Consider the following 12,839-nt stretch of genomic DNA (forward strand, 5'->3'; position numbering starts at 1 on the left):
GTTCGAGGATGCAAGTAATAAAATAAATACAGACATACAAACAAATAGAACTTGTAAACTTTTGCTTGTGTGGAGAGAGAGATCGCCAACCATTGCACGGTTTATGCCACAGCTGCCATTACAATAACAGTATCGGAAATGACAAAATCTATATTTCTGTAATGGTTAGTTCACCAGTATGCAGAACTTCTTTAATCAAAAATGTAAGTGTATGAAATGGGCATGGACTTTTAGGAACATTTTAGTTGCCTAGGTAGGAGACTTGGTTTGAGTCCACTTCTGCCCCCCTGTGGCTAAACTGAACACCGCACAGTCGTTAGCAACCTGCCCCCTGAGATAAGATTACTCATTAACCTCGTCTTCTCAGTCACTCAGGACACCGGGGAAGTCGCGCGGTACTCTCACTGAGGCATGCTACCGCTCAGCCGTCGCATCTTAGCATGGCAGACTGTAACCACTGCACGCACGAGCGGGCTTTATCCGTAGAGGACGACGTTACGGTGGCGTTTTACAAAGATGACAGCCATGACAAAAACAGCGCCTACGACCGACAAGAGCCCGGCACAAACGACCGGGCACCAGAGAGGATTCATCTGCGGAGCAAGGGCCGAGCTTCGTGCGAGTATGATGAAGAAGAAGATGATGATGATGAGCAACTGGAGGGCGCAAGAGGAAATTCACTGGAAAGCAGCGGCGAGGAGAAAACGTCGTGCCCACCGGCGTTTTGCGTCAGAAACAAGTCCCCATCCCCAGAAGGTAGAAGCGCACGCGCATGCACTTACAGTTAGCATAAAGTAGTCAGCATCCCCCGTTTTTACGACTTTCTCCTGCAGATAAACTTCGTCGTGTGAATAAATAATATACTAATACACAAACAGTGACTTCCTGCGTAGCACCACGTTATACAATCGTTCAACGTCACGTATCGGTGATAGCGGCGATATCACGTGTATGCTATTGGCCTATACACTGTAATACAGTCAAATTGGATTACGCGCAATTTTTATATAAACTTATAACATCTTTTTTTTGGGAGGGGGGGGGGGGTATTTGATAATAAAACATCCGTTAAAACAGCCCATTTTCATTGTATGTTATTTATTTCAGAATAAAACGGTAATGTTAAATAAAGTTGTACACCAAATTATACTTAAAATATGATTAAGAAAAATGTTCCCCTTACAGTGATTCTGCCCAGTAGTGAACCTAGTTGACTGGTGAAGCTGGTGGCTCAGTTGTTTCATAAGCCAGCTTAACATTTTCCATCGTGCTATAAAACGGATGCATGACTGTGCACTTTTCCAAAAGAAAAAAAACTAACCAAAAACGTGCCTATTTTTAAACAGGAGGTGGTTTATACATATGGCTGCTGATGTCAATTTTCTAAAACTAGTTTAACTTGTATAGGGCTTGGTCCTGTCTTCCCTCTGGTATAATCCTGTACAAGGAAGAAGGGGGTTTATATTAGAAATTGACAAGGAAGTAAGACATTTCCTCAGGACCTTTACATACCAGTTTTAGTTTATTACTTTTTGGTTACTTTTGTATTTGATGCATAATTGCTAGGGTAGAACAGCACAGGGTATAAAATTGAACTCCCATCTGGTCCAGCTGTACACTTAAGTTTCTACAGAGGTTGACTTAAAGTATGTAATTAAACTATTATGTAGTTAAAATCAAAGAAAATTCCTAACATAAAATGATTCTATGACAACAAGTCTTACAGTACTGCTTTACTGTGACTAAACATTGTCAATCTTCTTCCTCGCTTGTGGCTTGGTACAAAGTTTGGAAAGCAAACGGACTGGTGAGTACAAATAAAAATACTTGTTTAACCTCGGGCTGAAAGTCTATCCCTGCACACGTATCAGTTGTTTCACAGTCAGGGTTTGCAAACACCACAGCCCACAATTTGGCATATCTTTTGTTTGTGATCTTTGCAGCTGAATTACCCAGGCCACATGGGGTTCAATAACATATTCTGCTCCTCGCTTCGCCATCCAATATGGAGTGCTGTATTAAGAACAACATAATACATTTTTATAATTAAAAATGTAAGTGATTTTCCTCTCATGGCCCTTCTCTTACATTCTTTTGTCTTAAGACTTACTTAAACTAATGCCTTCTTTTCTCTTTTTCCACAGGCCCAGAGAAACCAAATAGATGCCCAGGTCTTGGCTTGTTCTATGCTTTCCTGTCCACAGTTTTCTTCTCCATCATCAACCTCTTGGTGAAAACTATAGAGGGAATTCATGCTATAGAGATCAGTGCCATACGATGCTTCTTTCAGATGCTGTTTGTCGCACCAGTAATCATCTATCACAAGTAAGCACAATAGCTGGTTTAAGATTTACACACGCTGTATACTATATGAAATAATTAAGACCAGTATTTGTTTGTACATTTTCAAACCAACAATCTTTTTGGTTTGAGCAGATTATAATAGGATACAGTCAAAGAGATGGCGCATATCCTCACCTGTAATTTATCTGTCATTTTATCGCCTTTAACCAGATTTACTGACTTCACGGTCCAAACATGAGGTTTACAAAATATTGTTAGAGATTTGTTTTATTCCCCTCACTGTTGTTGATGGAAAAATGTGCATTTAAATTCAGTGTGGGAAAGGGTTTTGAATAATACTCCCACATCAAGTTATATAGCCACCTAAAATTAACTCCCCATTTCATAATCAGAGCTTAAGTATAGTCAAGTATATTAAACAAACCACTTGAGGTGTAATTTTTACACATACATAGACTAATATGCCAACAGGCAAACAAAATATAATCAAACAGATTTTTTTCACATTTGGTGTTACCTTAACCTTGGCCCGATTTTTGGCCAAAGGGAATTAATCTCAAGCAGTTATTGGTGTCTGTCATCAGAGAAAATTTGAAACTGATATCTTAAAAACTGTGGACCCTAGACTACTAATAGACAGACAGACAAACAGAAACGATTAAATGCTCCCTCCCTTTGGGGAAAGAGTAAATCTAGCTTGTGCCCATACTTGTTATTAATCTCTGGCTCTCTTCCACAGCATATCTTTTGTCCTGTCTTCCTCCTCTCACCCCAACCAGTCACGGCAGATGACTGCCTGGTCCTGCCGTAGGTTTCTTCCTGTTAAAAGGGAGTTTTAACAGGAACAGTGCTTGCTCATAGGGAGTCATATGATTGTTGGGTTTTTCTCTGTATGTATTATTGTAGGGTACCTTACAATATATAGTGCCTTGAGGCAACTGTTGTTGTTATTTGGAGGCGTATAAATAAAATTGAATTCTTTTTTTCCCCCTGTCAATTTATTCCACTAGCTTGGCTTGATTCCTTTAATACTGAGAAATATAACTTAAAAAAGGCATTGAACCTTCTCACCCATCCTTCTGTTCATCCTCCACATACATTTTAACTTTGATTTATCATTTACAGATCTGTCTCTCTTCCCTGTTTTCAGCAGCATCCACTCATGCATCCATCACTGTCATTCCCACATTACCTAAATGTATCATTTTCCTTAGCCATCCACTAATTTGTCATCCCTTAACTCCCTACGGTACTTGCATTTTCTCCATCTGTCCCTCCCTGAAATTTCAGTTTATTACTTCCTCTATCAGTCATTGTAGTCATCCTTCCATTCAGCCATCCCTTCATCCATCATCCTCATATCTGTGCTCCTCCAGGACAGGTTTTCTTGGTCCCAGAGATAAACGTTTAGTTTTGATGCTTCGGGGTTTCCTTGGTTCCAATGCCATGATCCTGCTCTTCTATGCAGTTCAGCTGATGCCGCTGGCAGATGCCACCGTTATCACATTCAGGTGAGAGCTGCTTCAAAGCTCATTTATTACAGATCACTTCAGATTATGTTAACACTACAGATGCATTGCATCCTCCTTGAATTCATCAGCTACATTTACACTTTTTCCATGCTTTTTTTTTTTCCTTTTTAACTCTTTCTCTCATTGAACCCTGCCTCCAGTAATCCAGTCTTTACCTCCCTCTTGGCTTGGATCTTCCTGAAGGAGAAATGTACAATCTGGGACTGTGTTTTCACTGTTTTTACCCTCACCGGAGTCATCCTCATTGCCCGACCGCCATTTCTCTTCGGCGAGAATGTTCATGGCATTGAGGGCGACTACACGAACCACATCAAGGGGACTTTTGCTGCATTTGGAGGTGATATGATTTATCCAAACATTTACACTGAGTATTTTGCTGAGGATTTTGTTTGCTCTCATGGTCAAGTTGACCATGGCAACCAGGGGAACTGAACCACATTTGGATGAGAGGGTGGAGTGCAAAATGAATGGAGGACAAATGGATATGTGGTAGATAAGATGAACAGTATCTGAAAGTCACGTCCTAATGAAACAGGAAACATTTTGGCAAAGACTTGACATAAGACCTAAGAGATGTATCTGGACCTTAGGATTATCCATCTACTGTTTACTGACACTCAGTTGCAGAGTGAAAAGGTTTTCCAAATTACACAAGAGCCTCCTATGCCACTCTCTAGTGCAGGGGTGTCAAACTCAAATACACAGTGGGCCAAAATTCAAAACTGGAACAAAGTCACGGGCTAACATTAATATTTATTGAAAAATCTTCCTCCAGATATAAGAATGAATCTTTTGTTATGGACTCGAACAAGTTTTGCTGAAAAACTGAATATGGAACAAGCAAAGCCTAACACTAAACGATATATATATATATATATATATATATATATATTAGCTGTATAATACCAGTAGGCCAGCTCTAATAGTAATTTGGTATGGCTTCGCGGGCCAAATGTAATTAGGCTGCGGGCCAAATTTGGCCCGCGGGCCAGAGTTTGACACCTATGCTCTAGTGGCATAATGCATGAAAAGAAACCCTGAAGTGATTTAAACATGAAAGTGAAGGGAAAAATTGGCCATGTTGATGAAAATTGTTTGTTTTCATACCAGTGAAGTTACACTGGGGTCTGTGTGGATGGACTTTTATTAGAGTCCGCCTCAAGTGGCCACTCAAGGAACTGCCATTTTTGGCACTTCCATGTTGGCTTTATATGGTATGTTTTTTAAGAGCCAGCACGTTGCTGCTCGACTGAATGCTAAACATGGGTGATAAATTGTTTCCAGTCAATTGTGGCTGGGCTCAAAGCTGTCTCCTTTCTTTTGTAGCAGCTTATTAGTTTCTGTAAAAGAGGTCCATTAGGTTTCAAAGCATGATACCCATATTGGATTCTCACTGACTAACAGTTTGGCAAACTTTTTATGGACTCATTCATTTCGAAATTTAAATCTTTGAATCAGCAGGAATGATTAGAAATGCATAGATGTTAATACTACATAACAATAAGTAATAATGTGATCCAAAATGTCACACGATGAACCTGAAACATACGGGTTTAGGACAACATTTAACCTCATTAATTCAAGTAATTCTATCAGTTTAATAATAGCTTTGTAGCTCTGAAGCAATAGAGCCGAACATACCCTTTAGCTGTCCTTCAAGTCTAAAGTGGTTCTTATGGATTTGTTCATTCTTATTATCCTGCAGATTGATTGATTCATTCTGTGTCTCTCTCAATGGTTAATTTATGTATAGGAGCAATTGGAGCTGCGTGTACATTTGTTATTCTTCGCAAGCTGGGCAAGAGTGTCCACTACTACGTCTCCGTGTGGTACTACGCTGTCATCGGGTTAATCGAGTGCATCATCACCGTATCCGTCCTGGGTGAATGGAAAATCCCATTCTGTGGCCGCGACCGCTGGTTGCTGATGTTGATCGCCATCCTGGGTATCGCAGGCCAGACCTTCCTCATAAAGGCTCTGCAGGTTGAGAAGGCCGGACCCGTAGCCCTGATGAAAACTGTGGAGGTGGTGCTGGCGTTCATCTACCAGTTCATTTTCTTTAGCCGCGCACCAACATGGTGGAGCCTCGGCGGAGCGCTGTGCATAGCGGTGAGCACCAGTGGAGTAGCAATAAGGAAGTGGTATAATAGTTCCCGTAGGAACTGATGAGCAGACGTATCGTCAGTTTAAGTATTGATTTTTTTTTTTCTCTTTACCATCATATGGTCTTAATTTACTTCTTATTTTACTTGTTATTTATATGCAAACCTGAGTGGAAGTTTAAGCTCTTTATAGAGTTAGAAGCAGAAATAGATCAGACCCAATCTAATATGGGGCTGTTTTGGCTTGTGATGTATTCAGAAATGAAGTCAGTGCATCTATACACATTGATTCTAAGAGTCAACCTGTGCAATTTAATGCTTGTATCTTTTTTTAAATTAATCAACAGGTTTAGGTTTTTTTAAAGAAACGAGAAAAAAGACTTCTCCTAAAAACTGTACGCTGATCCCTGGAACTTGTGTGTATATGTACACAGTATAAATACAATGAAGGACATCCCATTTACTCCCCTTTTACTTTAACCTGAATAAAATAGCCAAAGAGAGGATGGCATAACCATATTGTACTAAAAAGTGTGCAAATTTAGATTTTTATTATGATTTTACTCAAAAAAAAGAAAAATGTTTGAATCTGTTCATGCTAAGACTACGACTATGATCGCTCTGCCATCGACAATGACAACAAAAAAACCACAAACTCAAGAAAAGCACTTTAATGCAGTTAGTCACTACAAACAATACAATAAATTCCAACACTGTCATGCTGTACTATTTTCTCAGGGATTTCTCAGCAGGGTGTGATGTTGGTTAGCACTCCTAGTGCTAGTCAGTGGACCACTTGTATGTCCTCCCTGTGCATTTTTCTCCAGGTTCCCTGTCTTCAACTTTGCAGCCCAACCTCTAGCTGTGCACTGTGCAATATTTAAAGTGCCTTATGTAGGAAAGCTTTCCTTAATAGAGCGGCTCAGTAACCAGTAGCATGTCCTAAGATACTCTCAGATAACTGTGCAAATACACATGAAAATGAATAAGAATTAGGGTGCTAAGAGAATTTTGTAGCTAAAACACTAAGCCCCACCCCTGCGATAGGCTGCACTGATTTCTTTATCAACACGAGAGTCAGATCCTGTCATCACCTTGTGCCATTTTAGCAGGCAATTAGTGCATAATCAGTTCAAAAATATATTTTCTGTGATGCTCGAAGTGGGATGTCATTTGCGCTTTGTCTCTGCCAGAGCGCAGAGCAAGTGTGAGTAAGCTGTCACAATAATTCAGCAAATCAGCTGGTAAACAACTGCGCACAAAGATCGCTTCAAGTGTCTTACAATGAAATCTTGCTCATTTATTTCAAGGAGGTAAAGCTAAATAATGAGAGGTAAAACGGCACAATGAAGTGCAGTTTTGTTAATATAACCGTGCTCAACCCCTCATTACTCAGGTGAATATCTGCAAACAGTTAGACTCAGTCTTCTATATAAAGGCACATGTTCTGGTTTTGGCCTAGTAGGGTTTTTTCTTTTTCGTTTCTTTGTTTTATTTTAATGATAGCCTTAGCAACTCAATACTAGCATCTAAGATTCTGGACGTTTGCACTCGCCCTGTGATTATAAGTGGATCCATTGTATCTTCAGTCCAGAGGCGTTCAGCTGGTAAAGCAGTTTTGGGATTTTTAGTTGATTTATAAAATTCCAGCAAAAGTTCTAGAGACTTTAAATATTTTAAAGCACAAATATAAAAGCTTCTCTGCTAAAAGCAGTAGTTTGTTTTTTTCTTTCACGCTTAAAGAGTGTTTTTTCTGCCTCTGATGTATGATTTATGTCTAGAAATCTGGCTCTCCAGCACAGCTGTCTCTATGTTTTGTATCTGGTAGAAATTATTTTGGTATTTCTAACATTTAACAACAAGTTTCCCAGTGGCACGACCAGTGAGGTCATTTTCGCAACTGCAGTCCCGTATTTGACACAATTTAATTGGGTCCAATACAGCTGGAAAGGGAAAGCAATTAGTGGTGCTAGACTGCTACGCTATATCCTGCGGTGCTGTCTTTGCTGTTTTTCACACTCTCCTCTTTCTGGATTTTTTTTTTTTTTTTTCAACTTGTGGAGAACTGTGTCTGCAGCACAACTTGCACAGTCAACACCCGTTCCTGCTATAATTATTCCACTTATGCAGTAAATGTTAGTGTGCACACTGTTGCTTCTATGCAATGCGACAACTATTTCCTTGTGTTGTATAAGAAGTCCAGCTGGCTCATGTTGGTCCTGTAGGACATGACACAGTGAGCTGTAGAAGACTAAAGCAACAAACTTTGTGTGCAATATAAAAATGCATTTTATCTACAGAATTTGCTGTGGTTGAAGTAAATCCCAGCCGTGCTCTGAGATATTATGTAAAGAAGAAGAACTCAGTTTTATTGCCAAAATTAATTACTGATTCAAAAAAACATATTAGCTGTCTCACTCTGTTTTTTTTTTTTGTTTTTTTTTAAGGAACTAGTAGAAAATAAAGGCACTGTGACATTTGTCAGTTGTTCATGCATGTGACGGTCACATCAAATGTCCACAAGTTAATTTTCTTAAGTGTGTTTTGGTTTTACAATGAATTTATTATTATTATTATTATTAGTTTAAATGGCATGAATGCTGGTAGTGTGAGCACAATGTGTTGTTTTTCATGAGCTGGTAAGGTGAACAGTCTCAGGACCTACAAGCCTTAAAAACCTACTGAAGCTGTTTTTATACTATTATTATTATTATTATTATTATTATTATTATTATTTCTGCAATGTTTTACAGAAGCTCAGATGTATGTATTTCCACACAGTGATGAATAACTTTTTAGTATATTATAACTTGAAAATAAATCTTATTTAAATTTATAAGTCTTACCCTCTGCCTCCTGTCTTTTCTCTCATAAAGCACTTGATCATCACTTCTTATTAAATCATTTAAATATGACAGAAGTTTGCGGAAAGCACCCAAACTGTGTAGAGGTTTTGTTTCTACTTAAACTATTGTCCAAACACCCGTGGTGTTAGCCATGATGCTCCACTAACGGCTCAATAGGCGACAATGGTACAAACCAGGCCACGGGCAAAGAAGCTTTCAACAAACCACTGAGTCAGGTAGCTGTACTGCTCAGAATAGCACCTGGCTGAGTGAACACTTGTGTGTTCATACTGTGGCTTTTGTTTATCACACAACACACAGTTGTGAGGGCTGTGTTTTTCCATGCATGATAACAGAGTTGCATTGGTACCACAGTAGAATTCATATCTTGCAAAAAGCAAAGACTTGTGCCTTGGGTTTAGGCACAGTTGCAGGGTAATTCTTCAGCCAGGCACCGAGCTAGGTGAAGTGTGAAAAGGCTGAACTAAAACAGAGTAGCTCTTTGTTTTTGAGGTAAAGAATAAATTGGCAAATTAAAGGCAAAAAACGCCCCAAAGAGGCAGTGTCATCCAGCAAGGTATCTGGAGAGATCCAGCATCTGGATAAATATGTTTCATCACAGCAGCAGATGGCTCCGTTTCCACTCTGCTATTAGTTGCGTTTGTGCTTCAGCTACAATCAGTCTCTTCATTATGACATCACCGGGACAGCAAGACGGTCATGCATATGTAACGGTTATGTTCTGACGGCAGAGGGCAGGATCCACAAAAATAAGGACGTGCCCTTGAACGCATCAGTAGTGCCACTTTAAAACTGTGGATGGGTAGACGAGGATGAGGAATAAAAGTAGTCCACTCTACAGTGAATAAACAACAGTTAAAGTAAAAGTGCCACAGGCGCATAGTACGGGCTTCACATTGTGAGAGAGTGATTAAAAAGAAAAGCAATGGTTGTGGAGTACGATTTCACTTGTGTTTTCTAGTGTCTCACAGGCATCAAGTCAGTAACATAATCCATTCCTCCCTACATGGTATCTTCAGACCTATGTTTCAAAAGTCATCTTCCACGAAACACCTGGTCCAGCACTGCAGATGAGATGTATCTACAAAGTTCCAGCACCTGTGGAAGAATGGAGCAGCCCTGCGCCTGCAACAGAATCCAGGAAAAACAGTGCTTAAAAAAAAATAAAAATTGTCGCTGTTTGTTCCGGGCAGTCATGACACTCAAAGCATGCCTGAGTTTGTCGAGGCCTAGAGGCTTTTTTGCCCACGTGCTAAGGTTTCCTGGATAACTCCGTGAGAAATGGGAGGACTTTTCCACAGCAAAGTGAGACTGTGCCCTCTGGGATATGTGTATGTACTGACTGTCGCTTCAGTTAAGCATAAAAACTGTTTTCTTTTTCTTTTCTTTTTTTAAGATATCTGAAACATATGTAAATATGAAAAGAGTGGTGTGTCTTTCCTTTATCTGCTTCTTATTATTTATTCATTTTTTTATATTCCTTATATTCCACAAAAATACGGGAGATAATATTCTCCCCAAGAAATCCTGCATTGCATTTAATGCTTCAGTTAGATTTCCGATTTTAATTTTCAAAAGGATAAAGATTTTTTATCAGATTTTAAAGTAGTGTGGGGAAGCTTTAAGTCACATTTGACTTGTTGGAAGAGCTACCCGCTCTCTTTTGTTTTCTCCCCTTTTTTTTTTTTAATCATCAGGGAACCAGGGATTCCCAAAGGTTTTGCACTTTGCACGCTCCTGGGTGGAGGAGAGTTGGAGGGATGGAAGGGTTGCACATTCCTGTCGGATGGCATCAGATTTCCCATCAATGGAGTGGGTGAGGAGAGGGGGGGATTGGGAAAAAATCCCTCATTTTCCAAGTTGAAATAGATGCAGTAATACGCTGAGCACGTGCTTTTCGGGCCACCGCTCATTTCAAGTCCCGGGCGACGATAATCGTTTAAAACAATGACACAATCAAGACACTCCCATGAATCCCGCCTTTATCTGTCGGAAGAAAGCATTGCGCGATTCCAAAACTATTCGTCTTTTGATTGAACTAGTGCCTCACAGTGATCCGGCTGTTTCGCCGAGGTGAGATCTCTGTGTGTGAGACACATCAAAGGATGGCAGCTGATGGAGCATGCGGACAGACGCTGCACCGGGGCAGCTATTTACCGGAGTCGGCTGTCAAAATGATTTCTGCGATTGCCCCCTGAGTTAAACCAAATGGTCGTAAAGAGCTTTGCAAACGTTTGACTGGAGTGAATCATTCTGGGCTAGTAGCAACAATGTATAGGACATGCGGCATAAATAAGTGAATGACTGGCTACGGTAAGGAACTGCTGCCAGACATTCCAATAGAGTGACACACACACACACACACACAGTAGGCCTGCTACAGAGGAGAAGTGTTATTGTCCTCCTGTCTACGGCTCAGTTGGCTAAATGAGGGAAAGCAATGCTGCCTTCAGGTGCTATTGGCCATATTGCAGTTACGGGAAATACTGCGGTTTGGCTTGATGTGTTTAAAAAAACAGTCATGACGAGAGCAGGCAAAGAAGAAATACAGCACGGATGCAGCTCTCAAACTTTAGCACTTTTAGTAAAGTAAACTTTTAGTAGAGCAAATTCTTGAGCAGATAAGGAATGGATGAAAAAGAGGTGAAATAATAATAATAATAATAATTATAAAAAGAATGAGATAAGTGAATTTTTGGCTTTGGACCTTTACTTTGGCAGGATTTTTATCGGATCTTGGTCCCGCCTAAGATAACATACTGCCAACTCTAACTGAGATACGAGCCAAACAGTGGCACTCATTGTTTTGCAATTTTATTGAGTCACACAGAGTACTGTTTTGATCACGCGGACTGGGAAATGTTTCACGTGGCCGCTAGAGACATTGATGAGTACACAGACTCAGTCTGTGGATTTATCAGGAAATGCGTGGAAGATGTCGTCCCATCCAGAACAGTTAAATCCTTCCCAAATCAAAAACCCTGGATTAACGGAGATGTTCGCGCGGCACTGGCGGCACGGAACACCGCCTTTGCCTCCGCGAACACATCGGACTACAAACACGCACATTACCAACTCCGGAAGACGATCAAAGCAGCCAAACGTGAGTACAGGGACAGGGTGGAGCAACAGTTTGACAACCCTCGGAGTATGTGGCAGGGACTAAACAAGATCGCAGACTATAGAGGGAAAACCAGCACACCGCAGACCACGGCCTCCTGTGTGAGGATCTAAACGTATTCTACGCTAGATTCGACACAGCGAACACCATGAGACCGGACAGTGTGCGCACCGCGGATGACGTCAGTGCGCACACTGTGTCTGAGGAGGATGTGCGGAAGTGCTTCAGGAAGGTGAACGCGCGCAAAGCTACTGGTCCGGACGGGATTCCCGGCCGCGTCCTCAAGTCATGCGCGGCTCAGCTGGCTGGAGTGTTCACACACATCTTCAACCTTTCCCTCTCTCTGTCTGTAGTCCCAGCCTGCTTCAAAATGGCCACCATCGTCCCTGTACCCAAATCCTCCACCATCTCCTCATTGAACGACTGGCGACCTGTAGCCCTGACCCCCATCGTGAGCAAATGCTTCGAGAAGCTGGTCAGGGACTTCATCTGCTCTGCACTACCCGACTCACTGGACCCTCTACAGTTCGCATACCGCCACAACAGGTCCACTGATGATGCCATAGCCCTGACACTACACACTGCCCTGTCACACCTGGAGAAGAGAGACACGTATGTGAGGATGCTGTTTGTAGATTACAGCTCAGCATTCAATACCATCGTTCCCTCGAAGCTGGACAGGAAACTGCAGGATCTAGGACTGAGCAGCTCCCTCTGCAGCTGGATCCTTAGCTTCCTGTCTGACAGACGCCAGGTGGTCAGACTGGGCAGCATCACCTCATCCCCCATCACACTGAACACTGGCGCTCCACAGGGGTGTGTACTGAGCCCTCTCCTGTACTCACTCTACACCTACGACTGCACGGCCACTAACAACTCCAACATCATTGTGAAGTTTGCGGACGACACTACA

The 12,839-nt window shown here is 41.3% G+C and overlaps 1 protein-coding gene across 1 annotated transcript; it reads left to right on the forward strand.

The window, feature by feature from the left end:
• The first annotated feature begins 117 nt into the window (after positions 1-117).
• slc35g1 (solute carrier family 35 member G1) lies at positions 118-9,930 on the forward strand. Its single transcript, XM_082543402.1, has 5 exons — positions 118-756; positions 2,145-2,325; positions 3,681-3,815; positions 3,977-4,173; positions 5,590-9,930. The coding sequence occupies exons 1-5, from the start codon at positions 441-443 to the stop codon at positions 6,000-6,002; spliced, it is 1,242 nt and encodes a 413-aa protein (XP_082399528.1). The 5' UTR covers positions 118-440; the 3' UTR covers positions 6,003-9,930.
• Positions 9,931-12,839: the final 2,909 nt, after the last annotated feature.

The sequence above is a fragment of the Aulonocara stuartgranti genome, assembly GCF_965226115.1.
Source record: "Aulonocara stuartgranti genome assembly, chromosome: 8".
Classification (NCBI taxonomy): domain Eukaryota; kingdom Metazoa; phylum Chordata; class Actinopteri; order Cichliformes; family Cichlidae; genus Aulonocara; species Aulonocara stuartgranti.

Coding starts and splice junctions, on each gene's coding strand:
- slc35g1 (XM_082543402.1), top strand. CDS start 441: ATGGCAGACTGTAACCACTGCACGCACGAGCGGGCTTTATCCGTAGAG. Junction 757..2,144: donor CAAGTCCCCATCCCCAGAAG/GTAGAAGCGCAC, acceptor CTTTTTCCACAG/GCCCAGAGAAACCAAATAGA. Junction 3,816..3,976: donor GCCACCGTTATCACATTCAG/GTGAGAGCTGCT, acceptor CCCTGCCTCCAG/TAATCCAGTCTTTACCTCCC.